The sequence below is a fragment of the Colletotrichum siamense genome (genome assembly GCF_013390195.1).
Source record: "Colletotrichum siamense strain Cg363 chromosome Unknown KSG_Cg363_contig01, whole genome shotgun sequence".
NCBI lineage: Eukaryota > Fungi > Ascomycota > Sordariomycetes > Glomerellales > Glomerellaceae > Colletotrichum > Colletotrichum siamense.
This window is the reverse complement of record NW_023501014.1, coordinates 6,939,025-6,963,120: the sequence shown is the minus strand read 5'-3', so window position 1 is coordinate 6,963,120 and position 24,096 is coordinate 6,939,025. Positions and strand designations below refer to the sequence as shown.

The 24,096-nt window shown below is 48.2% G+C and overlaps 6 protein-coding genes across 6 annotated transcripts; 1 reads left to right on the top strand and 5 right to left on the bottom strand.

The window, feature by feature from the left end:
• Positions 1-682: 682 nt before the first annotated feature.
• Positions 683-2,551, top strand: prlL-2 (MFS transporter prlL; the record flags this gene model as incomplete). Its single annotated transcript, XM_036633614.1, has 6 exons — positions 683-1,057; positions 1,108-1,272; positions 1,328-1,415; positions 1,471-1,564; positions 1,623-1,690; positions 1,743-2,551. 6 exons carry the CDS (start codon positions 683-685, stop codon positions 2,549-2,551), a joined length of 1,599 nt encoding a protein of 532 aa, XP_036501846.1.
• A 57-nt stretch (positions 2,552-2,608) lies between these two features.
• On the bottom strand, positions 2,609-4,269 carry CGCS363_v001764 (uncharacterized protein; the record flags this gene model as incomplete). The annotated part of the gene is made up of 9 exons (XM_036633613.1): positions 2,609-2,646; positions 2,712-2,900; positions 2,960-3,027; positions 3,077-3,468; positions 3,548-3,615; positions 3,669-3,705; positions 3,760-3,941; positions 3,995-4,130; positions 4,183-4,269. 9 exons carry the CDS (start codon positions 4,267-4,269, stop codon positions 2,609-2,611), a joined length of 1,197 nt encoding a protein of 398 aa, XP_036501845.1.
• A 1,003-nt stretch (positions 4,270-5,272) lies between these two features.
• xptC-0 (Dehydrogenase xptC) lies at positions 5,273-7,369 on the bottom strand (the record flags this gene model as incomplete). Its single annotated transcript, XM_036633612.1, has 5 exons — positions 5,273-6,072; positions 6,125-6,583; positions 6,642-6,765; positions 6,826-7,112; positions 7,174-7,369. The coding sequence occupies 5 exons, from the start codon at positions 7,367-7,369 to the stop codon at positions 5,273-5,275; spliced, it is 1,866 nt and encodes a 621-aa protein (XP_036501844.1).
• Positions 7,370-9,486: 2,117 nt separating this feature from the next.
• Positions 9,487-9,828, bottom strand: CGCS363_v001762 (uncharacterized protein; the record flags this gene model as incomplete). Its single annotated transcript, XM_036633611.1, has 3 exons — positions 9,487-9,507; positions 9,563-9,685; positions 9,742-9,828. The coding sequence occupies 3 exons, from the start codon at positions 9,826-9,828 to the stop codon at positions 9,487-9,489; spliced, it is 231 nt and encodes a 76-aa protein (XP_036501843.1).
• A 4,190-nt stretch (positions 9,829-14,018) lies between these two features.
• On the bottom strand, positions 14,019-14,675 carry CGCS363_v001761 (uncharacterized protein; the record flags this gene model as incomplete). Its single annotated transcript, XM_036633610.1, has 1 exon — positions 14,019-14,675. One exon carries the CDS (start codon positions 14,673-14,675, stop codon positions 14,019-14,021), a length of 657 nt encoding a protein of 218 aa, XP_036501842.1.
• A 1,216-nt stretch (positions 14,676-15,891) lies between these two features.
• Positions 15,892-17,445, bottom strand: gh5-1-1 (Endoglucanase gh5-1; the record flags this gene model as incomplete). The annotated part of the gene is made up of 2 exons (XM_036633609.1): positions 15,892-16,692; positions 16,744-17,445. The coding sequence occupies 2 exons, from the start codon at positions 17,443-17,445 to the stop codon at positions 15,892-15,894; spliced, it is 1,503 nt and encodes a 500-aa protein (XP_036501841.1).
• Between the last annotated feature and the right edge of the window lie 6,651 nt (positions 17,446-24,096).

Sequence of the window (24,096 nt, the reverse complement as noted above, 5' to 3'; positions counted from 1 at the left end):
CACGATTCACGATAGAATACTAAGACTTTAGGTTGGAATTGTCCCTCGAGATGACTTCATGCGATTCGCCGTTCGGCCTCTTCATAACCCCACAAAAGCATCGTTGAGCCGTTCACTATTTAATGTCCGACAGATACAATTTCTCTGTACTCGGCCCGCCGTCGTGGGAATGGGTGTGCATGGGGTACGGCATCCGCATCTCGTCATCGCGGGGTCCGATTGCGAATGCAAGGATTGTCGTCGGACGTCGCCCGCTCACTGCAACCAACCTCACTCAATGACAACAGCTGCGGTTTGGATGCCCATTGCCCTGGTTGAACGGCCCCCACGAAAGGATTGTTCATGAGGGAAATGGAGGATTTATGGCGGAGTTGCAGCCCAAACGCCTGCTGCATCCCACGCTGAAGAAGCGGCAGCGAATCATCCCCTCCCATAAACTTTGCTCGCGATTCTAGCATTCGATGACATGATCGGGATTTGTATCTGAGCTCGGCTTATTTCCGTTGGTCATTGTGATTTTGAGGATGATGCATTTCTTGGCACGTCGGTTATCGCCAAATCGATGAGGTTAGCATCCATGCCATCAAAACTCGAACGGCAATGTTTTTCCCACTCTCATGACCCGACCTTTGCATTCTATGTTGAAGCTTTCTTGATACCAGAGTCATCGTATTGACCCAATATGGCCGACTCAAAAGACATATCGACGCCGACCCAGTCATTGCCAGACCAAGGCGAGCCCAGCAAATCCGACGGGCTGACATTTGCCAGGCGCGGAGAGCAAGTGGACGAGACTACGGCAGTCAGCGATGTATCCGGCTTCGATGCTGAGCGCATGCGGGCGCGGTCACTTCTCACTGCCGCGGAGGAGAAGGCCCTCATGAGGCGCGTCGACTTCCGCATCATGACAATTTGCTCGCTGTTGTTCCTGATGAAGAACATTGACGCCGATAACATATCAAACGCGCGAATCATGAACAAGGGGACTTCTAGGAACATCATGACGCAGTTGGACATGACGTCGGATGAGTACAATTTGCTCAACGTTTTGTACTATGTAAGATGCGTCCCTGGACGTGAGAGGTGCGATATTGCTGACGCAAAAAGGTTCCATACATCGTTCTTGAAGCGCCTTCGAACCTGTTGTTGAAGAAGTTCAGACCGAGTGCTTGGCAGTCAAGAATCATGATCTCGTGGGGCATTGCTCTGCTTTGCCATGTGCCCGTCAGCAACAAGGGCGGCATCTATGCAACACGGTTCATACTCGGAGCAGTATGTAACCCTTGAAACTTTCCAACGAGATTGATGGTAATTTTTAATCCTACAGTTTGAGGCTGGAATGTTCCCAGGAGTCATTCTTCAGATGACGTATTGGTACAGACCCGATGAAATGTCCATCCGTCTACTTTATTTCTGTGAGTGAAGGGCCCTGGAACAAGTAGCCGAATCTAAAGCTGACGAATACCGGAGATGTTCTAGGAAATCTGTCTGGGATCTTCAGCGGCATTCTAGCTTTTGCTTTCGACACGGTTTCTGGTAGCAGAGGGCTTTCAGGATGGCAGTGGTGAGTCATGGTATCAGTAATTCAACTAAAATGATTAGAGCACTAACAGCATCTCCAGGCTATTTCTGGTGGAAGGCCTTATCACCATCGTACTAGGAACAGCTGTCTACTTCTTACTTCCTGATTGTAGGTTCCGTTGACCCCCTCGAAATCAAAGACCACGTACTGACACAGATAGTCCCACCGACCGCCAAATGGTTGAGCGACAAGGAAAAGGCCTTCATCCAGGCCCGACTACCAGCAAACGCACCGAGGGCCGAGGAGATGAACTTCAATTGGAGCGAAATTGTTGACTCGCTTAAGGATCGTCGACTCTGGCTTTTTACTGCCATCTGGGCTACTTTCACCGTCGGCACTTCTGGAGTCCGCTTCTACCAGCCTACCGTTATCGCAAACCTCGGGTTCACCACGATTGCCAGGGCTCAGCTGCTCAACCTGCCGATTTCAATACTAGCAATCTTTGTCATTGGCGTCACCGGTTTCTTCGCAGACAAGGGTCTCATACCAAGGCCTCTCTACCCTCTTGGAGTTTTCGCCGTCATTCTTGCCTGTTACGGAGTTCTCGTTGCGTACCCCTCCAACGGCGCCGTCTATGCTGCGACCCTCATTGGAAATGCCTTCACTGCCGCTTTCTTCCCGCTGATGTGGCCCTGGCGAGTGCAAACCACATCTAGAGCTACAGGATCTGCGTTCAGTATCGGGTTTGTGAACAGTTATGGTCAGATTGGTGGCGCCATCGGCCCTCAAATTTTCAGATCGAAGTACGCGCCGCGTTATCAGACCAGCTTTGCTGCTGCAATGGCGTTAGTTGGCTGTTGTGCCATCATCACCTGCATAACGTGGTGGGTTACGAGGAAGACGGAGTCGGATACTCGTCGGTTGAAGAGAGCAAGAGTTCGCGCCGAGAGGGAAGGATTGGCAGTGCTCGACGATGTGGTGGATCGTGACTTGAACAAGAAGCGTAGCGATGACGAGGAAAGCTCCTAATTGGACTTTCTATAGGTATCACTATCTGGGATCATCAATCGATGAGTATGTACAACGCTATGCGCCGGAAGGTGTCAGACCGGCGAGTGAGTAGACTGTGGAACAGCGTTTTCTGATCCCTCACTGCATGACGCGACCGAATTTTCTCTATGCTTCTGACTCTGTTGCGGTAACGAGACCATCTCTGCTCCATACGCAGAGTGTCGTCTGGATTTGGACTCTCCAATCGCCTTTGCCTTTGGCTTCATGAACAGTGTTCTCCACAGTTGACCGGCGTTTGGCATGCACGCAACAAATACGCCAACGCAGAGCTCGGTGAACGTCCAGACATAGACCCAAAGTGCTTGAGCTAAGACTTCGGTCAGCGACTCAAATGAGCATGACGCGGACTTGCGGACTCAGACTTACATGTTACGTTGCTATCTGTCATGAAGCGTACCATTGTGTGGATTCGAATGGCGCTGACGGCAGTAAGGCTGGGATTTGTTAGTGATGAAGGGGAGTGTTTGACCGATGTTAACTCACAATAATCCCACGCTAAACATCAGCATGACTCCAATTTTCTTCCGTAAAACCAAATTCAGCTTGTAAAGCTGCGTCAATGGCAGAATCAGCATCCAGACGTCTAGGATGATGTTGATGATGGCGTGTGACAGGATGAATTTGTTGAAGTCGAGGCACCTCTCGTTCTTGTAGCTCTCATTCTTATCCCATCCTGTCCAATACAGTGAAAGGGGCCGGCATTGCGCAAAGGTCAGAATTATGTAAATGAGCCCGACGAGGAAGTTGAGACCATGGGTGGCCCAAATGATCTTTCGGAAGCCGCGTGTTGGGAAAATTCGAAGAAAGAAGAACAGCACTGATGCTTTGAGGGTCATGAGCCCTACAACATAGAGGATTTGTGTAGCAAACAGCATCTTGAGAATGTCAAATATTAGCTTTTGCACTTTTCCAACAGAAACCTCACGGTGATTGTTTGATCAAGCTGCTGCTTACCTGAAGGAATTCCACCATTTTGGTGGGCGCAACTGTCCAGACAGGATCCCCGAGACCAATATCCAGGGCTTCAGCACGGTCAGTTCAACTTTACAACAGCGCGATCTTTTGAATCACTCACATCGATAGATCAAGGGCACCAAAGGAATAGTGCAAACCTGCGCTGTCTGCATCAGCAAAGTCCCGGAGAATATCATAGTGGGCCAACTGACGTATCCAGTGATCGCCATGAAATCATCTGCGCCCCAAGGAAGAGGATTTAGGATTTTGTTTAGTATTCTAATGCCGATGAACACAGTTGGCAAGGCAAACAGTATGCCAGTGAGATAACGCGGAAGGGCCGTGTTGTCCGCAACTGTCACCCCACATGCAGTTGCCGAAACTCTCACGGAATCTGCGTCCAACATTAGCAACAACTCTGCCCCTGCTAAGCTGAAGGTCTCTCACCCAAACGCTCTGCCATTGTGCAGTTCGCCTTGATGCAAGGCGCGACTAGATCTGTGAAAGTGGTGTCGGCGCAGAGGCAAGCGGCGTCGAGCGTGCGGCATGGCGACCTTGGCAATGCGTCCATCACACAGATTACCTGACAAAATGTTAGCCATATTCGTACGTCATCAGAGAATCTCGAAACCTACTGCGCAGTTTGGATAGCTCGAATAGCCAAACCCGGTCACCATTCTCGCGCTGGCAGCCAACGCCGCGAGGAGGTGGGATTTCCTCATGATTCCTTCGGCTCCGAGAGTCGTGTACGAACGAAAATGACGTTGAGACTACAAGACAGGGTCGTGGGGCTGACTCTCAATATCTATGCATGGATTAAGTTCCTGGCAAAAGTGGCGACCGAGACACTGCCTCGGTGGCTTACGCCGGAGGAAACGAGACAGTACAAGCATTGGTGCACCGGCGCGAGCCTCAGATCATCCATGGATTGAACAAAGCGCTTCTTATGCGTGAGATTTTCATCGGTGTTAAGATAATGGGAGAGGGAAGCCGCCGCGGGGATGATGTCCGCTTCCGTTCAAAGATCACAAATGGTCACCGGACGATTCAGCGACACCCAATGAATGTGAAAGAATTATGGAGGAAGTAGGCTAGGAAAGCCTAGATCTGGGAGCAGACCTCCGGAAACGGAAGGCTTTCACCAATGCGGAGAATAGACTCGGGCACCGGTACTCGGCTTATCCAGTGTCTCATTATCTTGTCTCACCTGCACTGTTGAAGATTCCGTGAGACATACGGCTAACCTGGCTCCTGGTGACGTGCACATCTCACCTTGGTCGTGAATTATCCTGTATCCAATGCCGCAAAGGATGTTGGAATCCTTTAACGGACAGACAGACGGGGTACTGCATCGCCTGGGGCGTCCAATGTAAATATATACAGAGCTTGTCTGCATGAAGATGAGTCTATTTCAGCTTTATCACTTAAATCATCTCGAACCTTTCGATCTGCCGAGCCCTTGCATTTGCCATGACTTCATGTGGCTTACTGTGAAGTCGAGCAGGCCTTCAAGCCATTCGCTGGGCAGCGCATCAGCCAACCCTTTTTGGGTTCTTTGGAACGAAGTTTAGGGAGCAAAGTGGGTGATTGTATTTGTTTCGACTTTTACACAAAGACTTGCCTATGCACCGGTACCTCCCCTGAATCATGTTTCGCCATGACTGCCCTATCCGCCGGGCGCCAACACACATGATGGCGGTGAACATGCGTTTTCCACAGCCACGTTCAAGTAGTCTTGATGAGATCCGCAGCCTTCTCAGCCACGGCGTATACGGTGGATTGCAGATGGCAAGCGGGGATCAACGGGATGACACTGGCGTCCACCACTCTTAGTCCCTCAAGACCATAGACGCGAAGCGTGGGATCTACCACTCCGCCATGCTCCAGGGGTTGTAAGCTTGAGGTACCGCTTGGATGAGCAAAGCTGGCGTATAAAGAGTTTTTCACTGCCTCGGCGATAGCTGCATCACTGGTAATGTTCGCGCCGGGAAGAATCTCCAGAGGTTGGCGCACGGAAATTGACTTGCTGCCCATGAACTTCCGCATGGCTTTGATGCTCAACACAAGCATCTCAAGATCGGCAGGGTTCTGGAGAACACCGAAGTCGATGACCGGTGTCGTCGCAGGGTCCGGATCTGTGGTGTTGATCGAGACTGTGCCACGTGAAACAGGCTTCTGGAAGGCGATGCCTGCTCCAGCAAAGCCTCCGAAGGGTACTTCGAGGACGCCTGCCTCGGGGTTGCGGTAGAGCTTAGCAAGAGCCTTTCGTTGCGCAAGGAAGCCTTCAACTAGTTCGGGATGCTTGCTGTAGATCTCGGGGAGGAAGTCCCCGGCATTTTGGGCTTCGATACTGGCAGTGAGGTTCTCGTACTCAGGAGTGAGATCTTGGAGCGACAAAAAGACGATGTTGTTGCCACGTGCGTGGGTGAATGGTCCAGTGCGATTAGCAAAGTATTCGGCCTCGGAGGCATTGAAGAACGCGGGATCGTTCATTGCATCGCTACCAAGCTCAGGGGGATTGCCATCTAGAGAAGAGTCAGTCTTTTCGTTCCAGCAGCAAGATGCTCCAATACTCACAGTTGTACAACATCAGCATCCAGGGATGATCTTGGTAATTGGCACCAACCCCAGGAAGATCGGCAACCACCTCGATGTTGAGGGACTCAAGCAACGCAGCGGGTCCTACACCGCTTTGCTGAAGGATTCGTGGGGTTTGCACCCCGCCAGCAGCAAGCAGGACCTCTTTGTTGGCTTTGATAAGGGAGGTTTCTCCGGTATCGCGGGAAACAACGTTGACGCCAATCGCCTTCTTGTCTTCGAACTCCACCTTGGAAGCGTAGTGCTTGATGAGTAGGTTCATGTTCGCACGAGTTCCTGCGATGGGATCGTAGTAGCCTGTTCGAGCAGTGGAACGCGTGACATTCTTTCCTTCGGAGTTTTGGGGCAGTTGAGCAACTCCAACATTGTTGCCGCCAGCTCCGTGATCATTGAGAATAGGCAATCCGAGGTCATTGATCCACGCGTTTCTTTGGATTCCTGTGACCTCATTAGCACATTCTATTCTCGCATATACCGCATTCAACATGCAACAAACCTACGTCAGGCCACTGCCAGGACGGGAAGCCAACCTGGATGGGGCCGTCGCCGTATGTGCTCGGGTCGAAGGAGAAGTTGTACTTGTCGACATATTCCTGTGCGGGAAGGTGGAACGTGGTGGACTAAAGTTGGCGCTCGTCAGCTGCAAGTCTCATGCGAAGTCAGGATTGAGGCGCATTTACCTTTTTGAAGTATTCGAAGAGGCTTTCCCAGTTCCAACCAGGATTACCAAGCTCTTCCCAAGCGTCGTAATCCGCCTTTGAGCCACGGTCGAAAGCCATGCCATTCACCGTTGTGCCGCCTCCGACAACGGTGCCTGTCTGGACTCCCGATGTTCTGTTGTTCAGACCGGGCTGCGGGATGGACAGGAGTTGTCTCATGTCGTTGGGATGGGTATTGGAAGCATAGTAGGGAATCATGACGTCCCAACTTCCGTCGAATTCGCCGTACTCGACGACCAGAACCGAGACTAGCGCAGTCATTTGTTAGCAAGTCGGAAGCTTTCGGCTTCCTTCATTCAAACAACTTACCATCCGGATCTTCGGTCAAGCGGTTGGCCACAACCAGACCACTCAAGCCTCCGCCAACAATGACATAGTCGTAAGCGTCTGCAAGCTCTGCAGTGCTCCGCTTTGCGAACTTGGCAGAAACTGGTTCAGCGATTGCCAGTTGGCTTGAGACGAGCGCAGCCAAGACCGTAGCTTTGAAGCTTCGCGAGACGTCCATGATTGCCTGGAGTGTGGGACTGAGAGCTCTCCCTAGACGAGCCGGAGAAGAGAGAGAAGCGAAATATTGGGGGCACCCTGATCTCTTAAGAGTCGTGACCTGACTGAGTGGCCCGCCAGTCTAGACCCAAACTCCATCTCCGCACATCGCTTGACCCCCGTCCCTCCCTGTATCCTGCCTTCGGTCCATAGAACGAACATCGTCTAGTGGGAAGTTGCCGACGGCCAATTCTTCAGACTGCGCAAGCGCAAAGCGGGAACGAAGCCCATTGTCCAATTGAAGCGCATGATTTTTCGTAGCGTGCGTGTAGGGATATGTCGACTTTACCGCCAAGTCACGGGCGCACGGCAGATATGGCTACCCGTCCGATGCAGAGATGGCTGTTCTTCCGCGTCCTTGTAGCTTCTCATAGGGCACCTCGGACAAGTGGTGTTGAACCCCGTAAGCATCCAGTGGACCCCTGTCATGAACCCAGTAAGACACATGGGTTTCGGTTGACGGCCGCAAGGGAGCTGCCGGATAGTGGGACATGTCCATGTCAGCAGCTATGCTGATTGGCGGGTCGTTCTGTCAATTGCCAGAGCGATGTCACGCTGTGTCTACCGTTCGGTTCGACGCTGTAAGCACTAAGTATATTGATCTCCATTCTGCGAAGGTTTGCTCGAGTGGAGGCGAATTCTCTGCGCGGTTAATACGAAATTTCCCTTCAAGGCAAGCTTTCCATACTCAGAAGTTGATGCCATGAGACTGTTGAGGTGCGTCGTCTGAGGTTTACCCAAAGTCTGATGAAGAACGCGGTAAATTGTCTAGCCGGTCACCCGGTCTCCGATTTTCATCATGGATGACTATTTCAGTGAAGACTGCGTCAAAGAGTAGGACGAACGAAGTCGTACAGGCGGCAACACTACACTAGACATGGGTTTCACGGGAGACCAGTGCTGCTGGCAGTCTTCTGCGGTATGGACTTCTCACACCGTACGCGTCAGATTGACCATGCACGAAACTTGATCATTGAGTATTGGTAATCAAGAATACTCCTTCGTAGTAGCTGATCGTGCTTCCAGCAAGCATTGCAAATCAACTAGTAGTATCATGCTTTTGTCTAGGTATCGATCAGCAGATTCGGCAGAGATCATCATTGAAAGAGTTAGCACTATTCCCAAATACTAGGTAGTAATTGAAAGCTTCACAGAGCTCTCCAGATAATATCCCAACGCGGCCGCCTGTGCCGCTCGCTGCTGCACGCCACGAATGTCGGGAAAAGTTCTCTCATTTTAATCACGGCCTGGATAGCGAGATATTTGACGTCCCGTCCATGCTTTCGCAACTATGAGCTGACCGTTGGCTTAAATCATTACTGAGAAAATACACCACTTTTAAGGCATCACTGAAAGGCTTTTGCTGTGCGAGCAAATGACGATAACAGCATGGCAGCAGTAATAAGTACGAAGATAGCAGGGACGACAATAACGATTATGATAGTAACGATGGTGATAATCATAAAGGGAATTGTCTTTTGACAAAATTCATAGGTAAGGCAGTAGTCCGCCCGGTTAGTTCAAGAGCCTAGGGGTGTCCGCCGGGATAGCAAAGTCAACTGAAAAGTGAAGTGAGCTCGGCTGCATCTGAGATACTACCGTAACGTTCGTTACCCTCAAAGCCTACCTGATATTAATGCGTGTAATCCTCTGTTCTTTTGAAGCCTACTTCATAGGCCTTGCACTAGGTCTAAGTCGAGAGACGTCGAAGCTGATGGTCAGAATCCAAACATTGCATTCGACAGTTCAGAATGGTAGCGCCTTGAGTATCGGTAAAACACTCTGCGTGACTGATAGAGAAAGGGGGCATAGGTCTTCTGGATGCCCTCTTCGTTGAAGTCCATTCGATAGGCTGATATGCAGGTTGCGTCGCTTACAAGTCTTGCGCTTTCTCTCACTCCATTCACTGCTGAGAAGAATACAAACACTGTCACAGGCTCGATGAGTTCGTTCATTATCATGCTAGTTGCACATTACACTATCGAAATCTCAAGTCCTGCATAATGAGGAAGCGAGAATGGTATCTATCAAAGTCGCATCAAACCATCACCAACTCGGCAAGAGTCCTGCTATGACCGATTACAGATCGCAGCACTCGCACTAGATAGAATATCAGAATCGTGTATGGATTGTCGATATCGGACGAGAGACATACGCTGACGGAAGTGGGACCACCGGGGGAGGCGGCCTGGGAGCACTGGGCAGGGCTCTGGGTCTCGGTAGAGGCGCAAGGGAAAGCGCCAGGCTTGCCGATGGCATCGCAGACGGATTGAGGAGACTGTGAAGTTTGGTTCATCAGCAAACATGTCAGATCATCGGGGATTTTGTGCTTACGCATTCATTGGTGCGGGTCCTGCAAGCAGCAAAGGCAGTATGCGCCAGGCAGAGAGACAGGAAGGCGACAACAGCGGAGGACTTCATTTTGACAATGTTGGTGTTGTTTCGGAGAGATTCTTGACAAGGTTACAATGGGGCGCTAGTTTCGAACGAAGTTGCGATATCGATAGGAAATGATGCAAGACTAGCAAGCCGTGTTAGGTCTCCTTTATATCCAGACTGTCGGTATGGACCGCCCACATCGTCATGCGCCTTACCCCTTGGTACCCACCTCGAGACTGTCGGGGAGCATAGCATTGCAGGGATCATTTAACATCTGGAAACAGCGATCTTCGCAAGTGGAAGCATGGACCCTAGAAGTTGCGACACCACCGCCCCTTTGGAAGGCCACCCTTTAGTACCCGGGGGCGTTAGTCAGCCACGTCAAGCGCAAAACTCCCCCTACTCACATAGGGGGCGAAAAAACAGGGTTTCTACACAAAAAAGGGGGTTTCTAGCTAGTCGTATAAAAGTTATATTTTTCTCATTTTACTACTAAAAAACGTTTTTTTTAAGACTACGTTATAATTTAAAACTACGCTTTTTTTAATTATTTCGTTTAATCTTAGCTACTAAGATATTTTACTAGAGTAATACTAACTTAATACTTACTAAATAAGCTATATAAGCGTTATATACTATATAACGTTAAGCTTTTTACTTTAGCTATTTTAGTAAGTTTCTATCTATAGTATTATTAATTTAAGCTATTACTAAAGACTATAAAGTATTTTATATAGTAGTTAAGAAATATCTAAAAACTCTTTAAACTAATTATAATTTCTTTATACTACTTAAAGAAAGTAACTAGCTAAAAGTAGTAATAGAAGCTAAAAACTTAGCTTTAGTAGTATTTATAATATAGCTTAATACTATTAGTTTTTTAGTAACTCTAATTATTATTAAAGAGATAGCTAATACTTTCTAAGCTAACTAAAGTAAAAGCTTTATTTTAGAGTACTTTATAAGATCTTAGAAATCTAATTATTTAGAGTTCTAAAAAAGATTAAAGATTAAACTTATTAAAGTTTACTAGAAAAATATTAAGTTTAATCTAATATTAATCTAAAACTTCTTTAATTAGTATAAAGTTATAATTTAAAACTATAAACTTAAGCTTTCTAAGATATAGAATACTAATAAGTCTAATTACTATATTAGCTACTTTAGTAATTATATATATATTATTTTACTTTAAGGATAGTAAAAATAGAGTAAACTATAAGAAGTTATTAATCTAGCTAATAGAAAGTTATATACTTTTATTAGTATTAATAATACTATTAGAAATATTATTTTAGTTTACTTTATTTTTAAGATATAACTAATTACTATTTAGGCTAATTATAATATTAATAAAGGTATTTACTTTATATAATCTCTTACTACTTTCTCTAATTAAGAGATTATAATAGATTATATTAAGCACTTTAATATATATTTATTTAAGTAATTAGTAAAGTTCTAATAGCTTAAGTATATAATAAAGTTATAGTTTAATATTAATATATATAGAAATTACTCTAATTAGCCTAAGATATATAGCGTAATACTAAGTATTTATGTTAAGTTATATAGAGATATTCTCTAAGAAGAATCTAATATAAAGCTATATTATTTACTCCTTCTTAATAGCTTCTCTAGTTATATTAGCTTAGATCTTATAGAATACTATATTAACTTTAATATTATTATTAGTTTTTTTCCCTCTTATACTATATATCTATTTTAATTTATAGATATAAAGGTTTTCTAGCTATTTAAGAAAGCTTATTAGATAGTATTATAAGAGTTTATATAAAATAGTAACTTCACTTTTATTTAGAAAGACTTTATTAGTAAGTTTTAGTAGATAATAGATATTATATTTATTTTAGCTAATATTATAATAAGGTTTAAAAAGTTAAGTATCTAGTTAATTAGAAATAATATAATTCTCTCTTAATTAGTTAAATATATATAGTTAGCTTAAGTTAATATTCTTAGTTACTTATTTTACTACTTACTAGATAATAATAAGTTTAAAAAAGCTATATTATAAGTAGATATAATTAAGTAATATTATACTACTAAATAAAGCTTTCCTATTTAAAGGGGATATAAAATAATTAAAGCTATAATTAGTAAGAGTAATCTATACTATAAGAGAAGTTAGGAGTATATTATTAACTATAATATATATATAGAGATATAGTAATATAAGTAGTAGACCTAGTAAAGCGTTAAACTAGCTTATTTATTTATTACTAGTATATTATTTATAGAGATTAAAGAGTATTATAAGAAGTAAGTAATTAAAGCTTCTAAAAAGGAGCTTAAATAGTAATATATTACTATAAAAAAAGAAACTTAGTAATAAGAGAAAGTATTATAAGTAAAGTATAATACTAATAAGTACTAACTAATTAATAAATATATAAAGAAGTTAAACTTTATATTATAGTTAAAATATACTAAAAAATTTAATAACTATATTATATTTAACTTAAAAGACTTATAATAATATAAGGTACTTAAACTTAAATAGTAGATTAATCTTAACTTTATACTACTACTAAAAGAGAGTTAAAATGCTATTAAGTACTATATAAAGCCTTTTAGCTACTTTAATATTAGAGATCTATTAGCTTTAAGAGGGCACTACGTTAATAATAGTAACTTAAAAGTCTTTAATAATATTAATAACCTTATTAAGGAAGATAGTAATAATACTACTTTAAGCGTTAATTTAGTTAGTAACTTAGGCGTTAATAATAATAGTATTAATACTAATAAGCCTAAGTTACTATTATTACTAATACTAGCCCTATTAGCTATATTAGTACTATACTAAGCGCTTATCTTTACTATATAAAAAAGCTTAATATATTTTTATACTTATAGTACTACTAAGAGTAACCCTCTAATAATACTTCTATTAATATAAGTAGTAAAGAAATAGAAATATATTATTAATAATATAGAAAGTAATAATATAGTTATCTTCTATAGTATATTAATACTTATATAAAATATATAGATATTATATATATAGCTAGATAGCCCTACTTAAGAGTAATATAATAATACTACTTTTATTACTATATAATATAGTTAAAGCTAAAAATTATATTATAAAAAGTTATTAATTTAGTAGGTTAATACTGAAAAATACTACTTTTAGTGATCTGGGTGGAAACCCCCTTTTTTGCGTAGAAACCCTGTTTTTTCGCCCCCTACGTGAGTAGGGGGGCTAGCGTTAGCCTGCGCCGCTTGGACCCCCGGGTATGCGGAACCTGCCCAGCTTGATCTCCGGCCTATGAGGCGTACGTAGTCCCAGCATGTTCGTCCCATACTGTGGAGAGTCGTGCATTTGCGCAGAAAGTATAATTCGTGTGTTGCGCCGAAAGAGGAAAAAGAGCTGCACTCGGAACCACTTCCTTGAGTCAGTGGTCGTCGGTTGAGACAACGAACTGATTGAGCAACTTTCCCTCTTCGCTCGAAAAATGCAGAATTGAGAGACTTGGCAGTAAACACGCTCTTTACCGCGCGGTTTCGGCAATACTTTTGACTTTCGCAGAAAGCGGCTGCTGCCGGAAGTTTGTGGTCAAGCCAACTTTGGGCGCTGCGATGACGCATTGGCCGTTGAATTGACAAGGGGTTTTTGGTCAAGGTGTTCCATGACTAAAGTGACGACGCACTTGCAATCCGATTGATGCATTGTATCTGGAACATGGAGACAAATTTCTTTCTCTCGCACATGTTGAACGCTTCAATGGGGCTGATGGCGGGCGCGCACCCTAGAGGTGGCAACTGCTGGGAACACCGGCGTCGTATTCCCCTGTAGTCTGAAGAAGACCCCAGTATTTACACGACGTCATGACACAGCAGCCGACAATTGCTGAACTGATACGCCTGGCGGAAGAAAAGTTAGAAGGGAAGAAAGAGACGACGGCACAGGATGCAAAGGTATTCTAACAGTGTTCTGACAATGTCGACATTAGGCAGAGCTTTTGAGCTGACATAACTCTCATTGAGACGTTTAACGTTTGTTTATTAAGACTTTTGGAAATAAACTGAGACGATCGGTTGTGCTATCTGACGTTTTTGTTGACAGGATTACTCCGCGTCCCAGGAATACTCCGCGTCTCCCACAATACGTGAAGTTTCCCCACGCCCCGGCAGCTGCCCTATGGCACGAGTCTTCGTGATATCCACACGCATACACCATGTGCTAGGAGTAGACTCTGCGACCTTTAATACCGGCGACGGCGCCCACTGACACTGCTTCGACCAACTCGCATGATCTCATCCAAGACCATCCAGAACATCCACGCTTTGAGGTGCTCGTAAGCCCACCTCTTCGTAGACTCTGGCGTCGCGCTGTATCCAACAGCCCACAGCCCAGCAACAACCCCACAGACAATGCTCCTCCTCAGCATCTCGCTGGATCCGAATTCAGCCAGAGCCAGAAGCATCGCCTCGCAGATGATGTACGGCCAGTAATTTGACGGATGCCATACAAATCCCATGGTCGAGCCTCTCTCAATGCGACCGTTCCGAATGACGCTGCCACTGCTTCCGGGAAACACGATAGCAAGAGGGCGAGTCAGGCCCGCAATCTGCCATTGGAAGTAGCAGGCCGAGAGCATGACGATGCCGGCGAAGAGGCGGTCGATGAAGGAGCTCCCCTCCACGTTCAACACCCAGACGACAGGCGTGAAGGGGATGGATGCGGTGTAGAGGAGAACGATGAGCGCGACGGCGGCTAACTGGCGAGTCAGAATGTTCGCGGTGCCGGGTGGGGCGGACCAGGTGCTGTAAGGTGCCGGCTGTGGGTCCGGGCCCGGAGCGGAAGGCGGGGTGCGCGGGGATCGCGGTGCGGAGGCCGTGGCTCCGTCGAACTTGGACATTTTGTTGGACTGAAAAGATTGAGGAACCTTTTGACTCTTCTTTTTCGGTGTCCTTTTCTTCACAAATTTGCGTCTCGGACTCCGAGATGCAGAAAAACTTCGGGCGTTTCTAGGATTCAAATGATTTGGGTTCGCGCAAATGGTGAACTGGAAGCTTTGACCTCTACACTACCACAGGAACGTGAGCTGCGAACCTCTCAAACAGGACTCACTGCAATTCGAGGGCTGACGCAGTATTTATGGTTGTTGGCTACAGCTGTGCCTCTGTTTGCCAGGCTGGCTGCTGCCTTACCGTGACACTCATCGCCTTGAGTACTTGTACCAGATCCTTCTGCTTCCAGCTAGACGATTTCGAGAGGCTTCGACAGGGATCCTCAGCCACCACACCAGGCAGCTGCAGCGCACCAACAGGAATCGGCCCACTTGCAACGGTGTCCTATTATTAAAGCGAACTTCACTCGTCTTGAACTCCCAGTACGCCGGTTCGTAGGAATACCAACAGGCAGGAGCGAGATTGCGTCGTGCCACAGTCGTTGGGTACCTTAGTACCGTGCATGGCGGCGCAGGCGCCGAAGCTTGATTGTGGCTTCTGTGGGACTGATGCAGGAACAACGCACCCCACACAGCCACGGTGTCACATGATTTGAAGAACTTGGTGGTCAATCACCGAGAAATCCGGAAGCGAAGAATTTTGACATCGGGGCGGCTCTTGTTTAGAGTCTGTCACGGGAAGTTGTCAACGTAATGTGCACTTTCAGAAATTTGTCATTAAGCCCTAGCGCAATGAGAGTTCTGGAATACTAATGCGCAGAAGACCTACGAAGACCGTGCATTTCGGACTTGACACAGGAGTCGGCGCGGTGGTGTGGGTATCTAAATGGAGCAATCCCGGATCATCCGGATGTCTGCTGGTTGAGTTGACAATAAGAACCATCACAGCAACATTCCACGACAACAAATCAATCAAAATAATGCACCCGACCAAAATAATTTGCCTCGTTCAAGATGAGGTGTCATTGAAATATAGATACAAGAGGTGAAATCCGCGATGAGTCGACATAAGACGCCGACTACAAAAAACCTCCTACTACTATTATGTACAAGACAAAGAATTTTCCTACACTTATCCAAAGCTGTAGAATATCACTGAGTATGTTTTGGAGAGCCTCCAAGCCCTGAGTCCCGCTCCAACGGTCCCATGTCAACCCTGGCGCCTCTACTGGTACGTCTTCAGCAAGTCGTTGTAGTAGTTGTAGGCAACGCCCGTCTCGGGCTCAAAGGAGTACATGTAGGATCCCCACATGGGGCCAGCGGCCCATGTCGTAGCACCGATCCATACGTCACTGTTCTGCTGGAGGTAGTTGAGGAGACCGGTGACGGCCTCCTTGCAGACGTCATTTGCACCGCCGGCGAACTCGCCGAGGACGCCGACCTTGCCGTTGCTGCGCAGCCACTCAGTGGCGTCCTTGACGCGCTCAACGCCAATGGTGGCGGAGACGCACGTCTCAGAGGTGCCGCTGGAGTCGCTGTCGAGGTACTGGTGCATCTCGTAGGCAATCTTGTTGAGAGGGTCGGTGAGGGCCTTCATGTTGTCGTTGGTGCTCACCCAGGAGTGCGCGCCGGTCCAGGAATTGCCCTCGACCCAGATGTAGTTCGTAGCGCCGGAGGCGCGGATGCCGTCGATAGCGGCCTGGTTCAGCTTCAGGACGAGGTCCTGGTCCATGGAGTTGTACTCGTTGTTGGTATCAAAAATGACCTTATCGTTGGACTTGAAGAGCGTAGCCCAGTTGGTGAAGAAGGTCTTGAAGACGGCGGTATCGGTAATGATATTGTTGTTGAAGCGGCCGTAGTTATGGGGGTCGAGGACGACGCTGGCGCCGGCTGTGGTGATGTGGGTGATGGCTTTGGTCAGCCCCGCGAGATAGTCGGCGTCGAAGCTGCCGGTGAGGCCGTTGGGGGCAAGACGCTCCATGAGGAAATTGAGACGGAAGGTGTTGTATCCCTGGCTGATCAAAGTCTGCTTTTGTGTCAGCGTGAATCCCAGATGTCAAGTATTGTGGCACCTTACATCGACCTTGGTGGTGTCCGGGAAGGTGTAGTCCTTTCCGGCCGTACCAGGGAGCGTGCCCTGGCCGAACTCGGCACCGGACTGGTTGGAACCGAACCACTTGAACTTGCCAGTCTTTCCAGGGGTGGCTGACGCCGACGCGGCAGGGGCTGAAGAGGCCTTGGCGGACGTGGCAGGAGCGGCCGAGGTGACGGCAGCCTTGGAAGTCGTCACGGGAGCGGCGGCAGTGGTGGTAGGCTTGACCACGGGAGCGGAAGAGGAGACGGCTTCGGCGGCAACGGACTTGACGGGTACCTGGCTGCTGGCAGCCTTGGAGGAAGTCGAAGGAGCTGTCTTGGTGTCAACGGGCTGGGCGGACGGCTTGACGGCGGCACCGGCAGAGGTCGTCGAGATTCCGGCAGCGCTCGAGGTGGGCGCCTGCGGCACGACGACGCTGGCGGCGGCGGATCCGGCGGTCTTCGACTTACAGCTGCGTCTCGTCGATGTCTTCAGGGTGGTGACCTGCTGGGCGCTGACGGCACCGGCGCCGGCGCTGGCGCTGCCTTGGACGCACTGGCTGTAGTAGTCGTTCTGCTTCACGCAAGTGTATCCGGAGACGCAGGTTGTGGCTCCGGTCCATCCCTTACCTCCGCAGGGCATGTAGGGGCCGGCCTGGGCCATGGCTCCGCCGACGAGGGCGGCGCTGAGAATGAGTCCCTTCATGATGAATGCCTGATTCAAGAAACGAGAGGGGGCGTACAAGTGAGTTGAAAATGAGTGACTGAATTCAAATGAGTGTGGTGGCGTGAAGCCGTGAAAGAGTGTCGGGAGAAAAAGAGGCTTGAGACGATGGGGGCGAAAGAGTCAAGACCACTACTGAGGGATTACTGTCTGAGGACTTTATATCCAGGTTGACTCCTGAGCTCGAGACTACTTTTCCACAACCTCGCAATGTAACCGCGGTGCCGTCTGGCCGGAATAGTGCATATCGAGATCCCTGTCGTGCGGATGTGATTCGTGGGGCCACCCCCTCCGGCTAATCGCCCCATGGGTGACGTGAGAGACACCACAGTCAGATTGTGGGCACGCGGTGCGCGATCTTGTGGTGAGACTGGGATATTGCCTGCTCGCCCTTCATTTGGTTTGCGCTCCTTCATTTCCATCTGGCGTTCTGGAGTGTTCTGGTAGTTCGTCCGATGTGTTAGCTCGTCGGGTTGACATCCGGAGCGGGTGGAGGGGTCGAAGTTGCGGATGGGGCAATACTGGGTCAACCATGCGCCAAAATGAGCGCGTTGCTTTCAAATCAGCGCAACTCCCTGGCAGTTTGCGAGCAGACTTTCCACCACATAAGGCTTTTTGAGTTAAGGTTAAGTGTCTCAATCTGACGTGACGGTGTGCACGATCTAAGCATGTCTCACCACCCGCACCGACGCCGAAACGTCAAAAATGTCTTCACCTGTCACATCGCTTCTGTTTTCTGTTGGCCGATCGGTCAAAAGTCTTGGCTTCTGCTGCCGAGGACGATCATTCTGGGGCAGAGTATGGCCAGGCCTGCGTGCCGCCAGGCCGTGCCGGATCCGAATGGGGCCGGTGGGTCCCCACGAGCCGGTCTTCCGAGATGTTTCGGGTTTGAGTGGTTTATTAGTTTGACTTTTCTTCTCTCACCGTCGACGGCCCACGCACCACTTTGGGAGAAGCCGCCCTACGGGTGCAGGGTTCAACCATGACTCCTTGCGGAAACCCATTTCTTTAAAATGAGGTACCAAACGACATTCCACTGTCTCCGGTTCGCAGCCTGCCTTATTGGCGAATTGTCCCAGACGAATTGTCTGTAGGCGTGAAGAAAGTAGAGTTTCTAAGACAGCATCGTCCCCATCAGGTCAAAAACTGAGGCTCCTTGAGAGACCTTCTTCAATGCATCACGCACTAACTGCGCGCGATGGGGTTCGTCGGCACCTGGACATGCCTTGAGATCAACCTGTATTACGGTGATGACTTGGTGGCCACTGGGTGGGCTCGAAACTTCCTCAACATCCCTGGCTATCCTGAAAGCGCTACCACATAGTTTCAGCCTCTCCCTCAAGTGTTTTGGACACAGATAACAATTGATTGTTTCCATCGTTTTCCTTTTGGCTGGAACGGCTGCATCTGATTGACGAGCCTTTGTTACCTCTCCAAGACATGAGGAGCCAGCCTCATCTCTTTACAATATTCAACCTATGCATGATATGTTCGCACCGGAGACCACACAGTCCGACTTAAAGACGTGGGCTTCAACCGAAAGTCACCTGTTGCTGTCGTGCGTGGTTTGAGCCACCGGTGGAGCACTAAAGGCTTGACCCATCAAGTTCTAAGGGCATGCATAAGTGAGGCGAAGTCATAGAACTTCTGTGTTACCTTCCTTGCGTACACTCACCACTCTAGCAGCGAGATCGGCAGATCACCAGGCTCTCCTGTTGAGGCTCGCCTGGTTGGTACTTTACACACTGGACCACCGAGCAAGTAGATAGATCGTAACCATCGGGACCTGCTACGGGAGTGTCACTCTGACCGGCAAGATTTCGCAGCATCTCATTGGACTCAAAATGAACCACATTCCATCGTTGATACTGACCTTGACATCGTCAATGCGCCACTGCCCGACAGATACTGGAAACGAGTTTTATTGGAAGCTAATTGGAAAAGACTCGTGGACCTGAGAGCCTTGAGAAGAAGCTGGGCGGCCACCTGGTCCTGCTTACTTAGTACCTACGTTCTTCGAGAACCCAAGTCATATTTCTTCCATCTTCATTTAAGACTCATTAACTCGCCAGACTGTCATGCACCTTAACGCTGCATCTGATCAGAACTTCATTGCAAGGCTTAAGTCTGCTAGAGGCGGGATCGCCGGCGATTATTATAAGTTTTCTGAGGAGTATAGGCTATTAAGCTCTTCAATATGCCATCAAAGGTGGTTTTTCCAGCTCGTAATACTCCATTGATGTTGAAAGGGTGCTTAAAAAGGAAAACAAATAAGTTACTGAGGGTTTGTTTACTTTGATGGGTTGTACACCACACTAGGTGAGGTGCTTTTACTGCTTTTTTGTTTGATGTAAACCCCCCTACTGGGTGGGCTTAAAACTTCAACATTGCTGGAGATTCAATTTCGTATGTATTTCATAGCTAGGGGGTGGATGGTGGGTGGAGGGAAGCTGGGATAGCTGACTTCAACGATGCAGTTTGAGTTTGTAGTTACGACGCAGCCCCCCCGCAAAAAGACTACGGCAAAATTCACCCCATACGCGGGCACAATTCTGGAAACACTCTATGAGCACTTTGACCTGTGCCCTCTACCGGTTGAGGAAAACAGTACAGAAATCCCATACGTTTCAACGATGCAGCTTCATGGTTCGAAACGGACCGTAGGCTGCTTCTTTCTCTTCACCTTTGCCCCACTTTGCCAGCTGTAAAGCAGCGGACACGGCACCGTGGGGTACCTAGTCCTCCGGGCCCACACCGCCAGTCCGGCGTGGCCGGGCCCCTCACCGTCCCGAGGCCCACTAGTCCCGGAAGCCATACCTTAAGCCAAATGGACGTTCTAATTACGGGACCAAATATTCATGAATCTAATGCGCCTTCGGCTGACCCGCGTCGGATACAATTACAGCGTCTTTAGCACATGCAATTGGTGTGTTAATTGATTCATTGACTGATTCGGCTTAATGAATCTTTCTTCCCTTGCGCTGGAGAGCGGACCCACGTCTACGTTCACAAGATCGGACCTACTTGCGGGCCGTACTCAAGGCCAACACGTGAATGACTACGAGACTGGCGCGACTGGATGAGAAGAAACATCTTGGCCTGTAATGGAGGAGGCTACATTGTAGAAATCTCTTCCAATTTAAGAAACCCCCCTACTGAATGCGGTCCTTACAGTGATGTCCTTCACAAGCCTTCACAACAGAGTCGTTGGACTGTAGCACGCGACATTTCCCGTCATTTCAGCATTAATTCTGGGGATTGCCCAATCAAGAGCACGTCACTCAAGGTCCTGCTAGTCTGACACCTGATCCACCTAGTCAACCTCTTCAACTCCATCAACTATTTCAACCTTCTCTGCCTCTCCACGATCCAACAAGTGCTCCATATCGTCAAGTATCTCAATTTCCGGAAGACTTTCCTTCTCTTCACTCTTATCAAGCATCAGATAGTCACGTGGAGAAGCTGGTTCGCTTTCAGGAGAGGCTTTCGGTAACGTGACGCCCAAGAATTGAGGCAAAGAGTCTCCAGGTGGACAGATGGTCACCTTTCCTAGCGAAATAGACAGCTCGAAAATGTTGGCATACTTCTCGAGTTGCCCCAGAAGCATGCGACGGAATTGAGCTGACTTGGCGACGCCTTGGGGAGGCCCATGTTCCAGCGTCCTTGCAAGTATCAGATCATCACCAGAGCTGACCCGTCTGGAGTTTTCAACAGAATTGTCGTGTGATGCATCTTCTGTGATGTGCGGTGCGGTCTGGGAAATATCAGTCGCTGTGGTAGATGAGGAAGGGGGCTGTCCTTTGGCGAGGCTTACAGGCATGGTGGCCGTAGTCTCGTACGCAACCTGATAATGAGAAGGGCCCTCAAAACAATACCTAAGATTTTGGGTTACAGACATCCTCTTGATGCATGGAACGATGTAAGGAAAGGTACCTGAGGTTCTAGTGAGTGTTTGGGGAGACGGATCGGATGCAGATGCCATATTAATGCGTGAAAATACGAAACAGCTAATGTCGAAGGAATCATCTCTCTTTGAAGGACTGGTTGCTTGCAACTGAGACGGGTAACCATTCCATGAAATGATAATATGTGGCTGATAACCAGACCTGAACAGTCTGGTGCGAGTTCCGTCAGATTGAGCAGTTTGAAGAGAGAACAATTATCCAGTTCGGAAGCAGGTCGCACACTTGGCCGCCACATTCAGTGCAACATTGCGTTGGTATTGCAAGGGACGCGGGGAAACCTTCCTGCATCCGATTTACCCCCGCTTTATGTGTTTTCCGATTGTGGCCCTGCTTCCGTGGTCCCCATTTCTTCTTACCTACTCCACTCCTCCTGTCCCCACAAATTGCATTTTCCCAAAGAGGCAAGCTTCTGTTGATAAATGACAGGGCATTGCGGCAGGGCAGCAAACGGCAGGGGCAGAAGGTTGGGGGACGTGGCCGAGAATATCCATACGCGACGGGAAGGTTGGACTACTCATGCAGGATACACAGACGGAAGGCCGGGGAGTGGGGTGTCTTCCACTGACCTGCAAACTGCGTTTGCAGCTCCGCTCTTCCACATGCATGATCACAAATCAGTGAAACTGCCTGCGAAATGTATACCCGATACGGGGGTCGAGGCACTCTTCCGAATGAGGCACTTCCCATGAGCAAATACTCTACCCAGCGACTATCACGTACATGGAGGTACTACCGTGTACAATAACACCATGGAAATCATCAGGGCGGGATGTTGAATTTGTCATCCCCAGCCCCCAAAGCTCCCCTGTCCACGTTCGAGGTTGGAGTAGAGTGCCATCGAACGTTCAGGGGTTGTATTTCAAGCCAATCTCCTTCAACAGCTCAGCAAGTGAATCAAGACAGACACCGCTCCAGCGACGGAAATACCCCACATCTATTCTGTTGGATCTATCCAGAGCTGGAACAAACATGTCGTCATGGGATCGTGACGCGTCGAGTAGTTGCAATGGATGGTCACCGACTTTTCGACTGCACCACAGTCGGCGGAGCGGCCGCCATGGCTCTCATGGTGCTTCGTATAAACTACAATGACCGTTCTAGACGACTTCACCCCAAGCTCATTCAGCTATCGTCCGTCACTACCGTCTTCAACTTCATCTTCACTCCTTCACATCACTTGCTGTCCCTGCTTAGGGCCATTGCTTTCTGCACACTCCTTTTGCAATCATCTTCAAGTCTTCTTCCAAGTTTTCCCGAATTCTCCATTACGAACATGTCTTTCAGACAAACTACACGTATGTCCATCATTGCACGGGATGTTAGGGGTTTGAAAGTATCTAATGTCTGTATAACAGTCGTGCCCAGCATGCGCCGTGGCAACTCGAACTCCTCCTCTCCTGTCCCTTTGGCGCTGGAGGCCGCCCCCCCACTCTACTTGCGAAGCCGACCTGACCGCGGTCGGAAATACTTTGGCGAAAATTCTGAACGTGTGAGAGTTGCCGACATCGAGGCTAAAAAAAAAGCTGTCAAGCACTACAAAGATGTCGCACCGAACAGCTCGTACTGGGTGGTTTGGAGTGGACGTCAGATTGGAATCTTCACAGATCCCGGAGCCGCTGAAAGTTCGTACAGCGGGTATTCACATGCAGGCCGTTAGTAAATCCCCAGTATTATTATCAAAGTTTATTTCTAACATCAGTATTGAACAGATTGCAGTGCAGGATCATTTGGAGAAGCTGTTTGTGCCTTATCTGCGTTCTCAGAAGGCCCATCCGTAACTAACACGGCTTAGAAATCCATTCTTGAGGCTGGACTCGCCAACACAATCCTGAACCAGGATGCTGATGCGCTGAATCCCATCCGAAAGCGGCAGAAGAACAAGAAGCGACGGGGCCAACAATCCATCGCAGCCATGCTGCCGGTTACTGCCGCCGAGGAGGGTCCTGACGATGATGAGATTGAGGCCATGAGAAGCGTCGAAGATTCCGACTCTTTGTCCTTCAGCTTCACCCCGGCAGGCCTCAGTTCCAGCCCTGCCACCTCTGCGTCCCAAATCGATGGCCTTGAGCATGGCATTGGACCTGTTAACGGCAAGAGCGAGATTGAAGGTATCAACGTAAGTCCTCATTCACCCTACAACCTTCGCCAATTGAACAAATGTCTGACCTTGCGCCTGTAGATCAGGAATTCCGAGGTCCTGATCACTCATCAGAGATCGATCGAGCCCAACCCTTTCGGTGAGGCTGATACTGTTGCCTTCTCCGACACGGACATGGACATCACTCGTGCTTCCAGTGACGTTGGCGAGGGAGGGAACGAGGTCACCCATGCACACCAGACCACTTTGGAGAGCCTGACCAAGAAGGATGACAAGACCTTTGGGCATCGACAGAACTCAGATCACGGCAGGGCGTTCGCAAGCGACAAGGCGCAGGTTCGTTTCAAGACCAATGCCGAGGACGGCACGACAGTCCAGGCGTTGCAGACAATTCTACAGAAGCAGCAGTCGATTCTTGAGAAGCAGAAGGCAATTTTTCAGCAGCATCGGGCAATCTTTCAGGAACAGGCTGAAGTTTGCGCACGCTACAAAGAACAAGCTGAGATTCTGGCAAACTACAAGGACCTGGTGGAGGCCATGCTGAACAGACTGGAAAAGTGAACGCTTGGC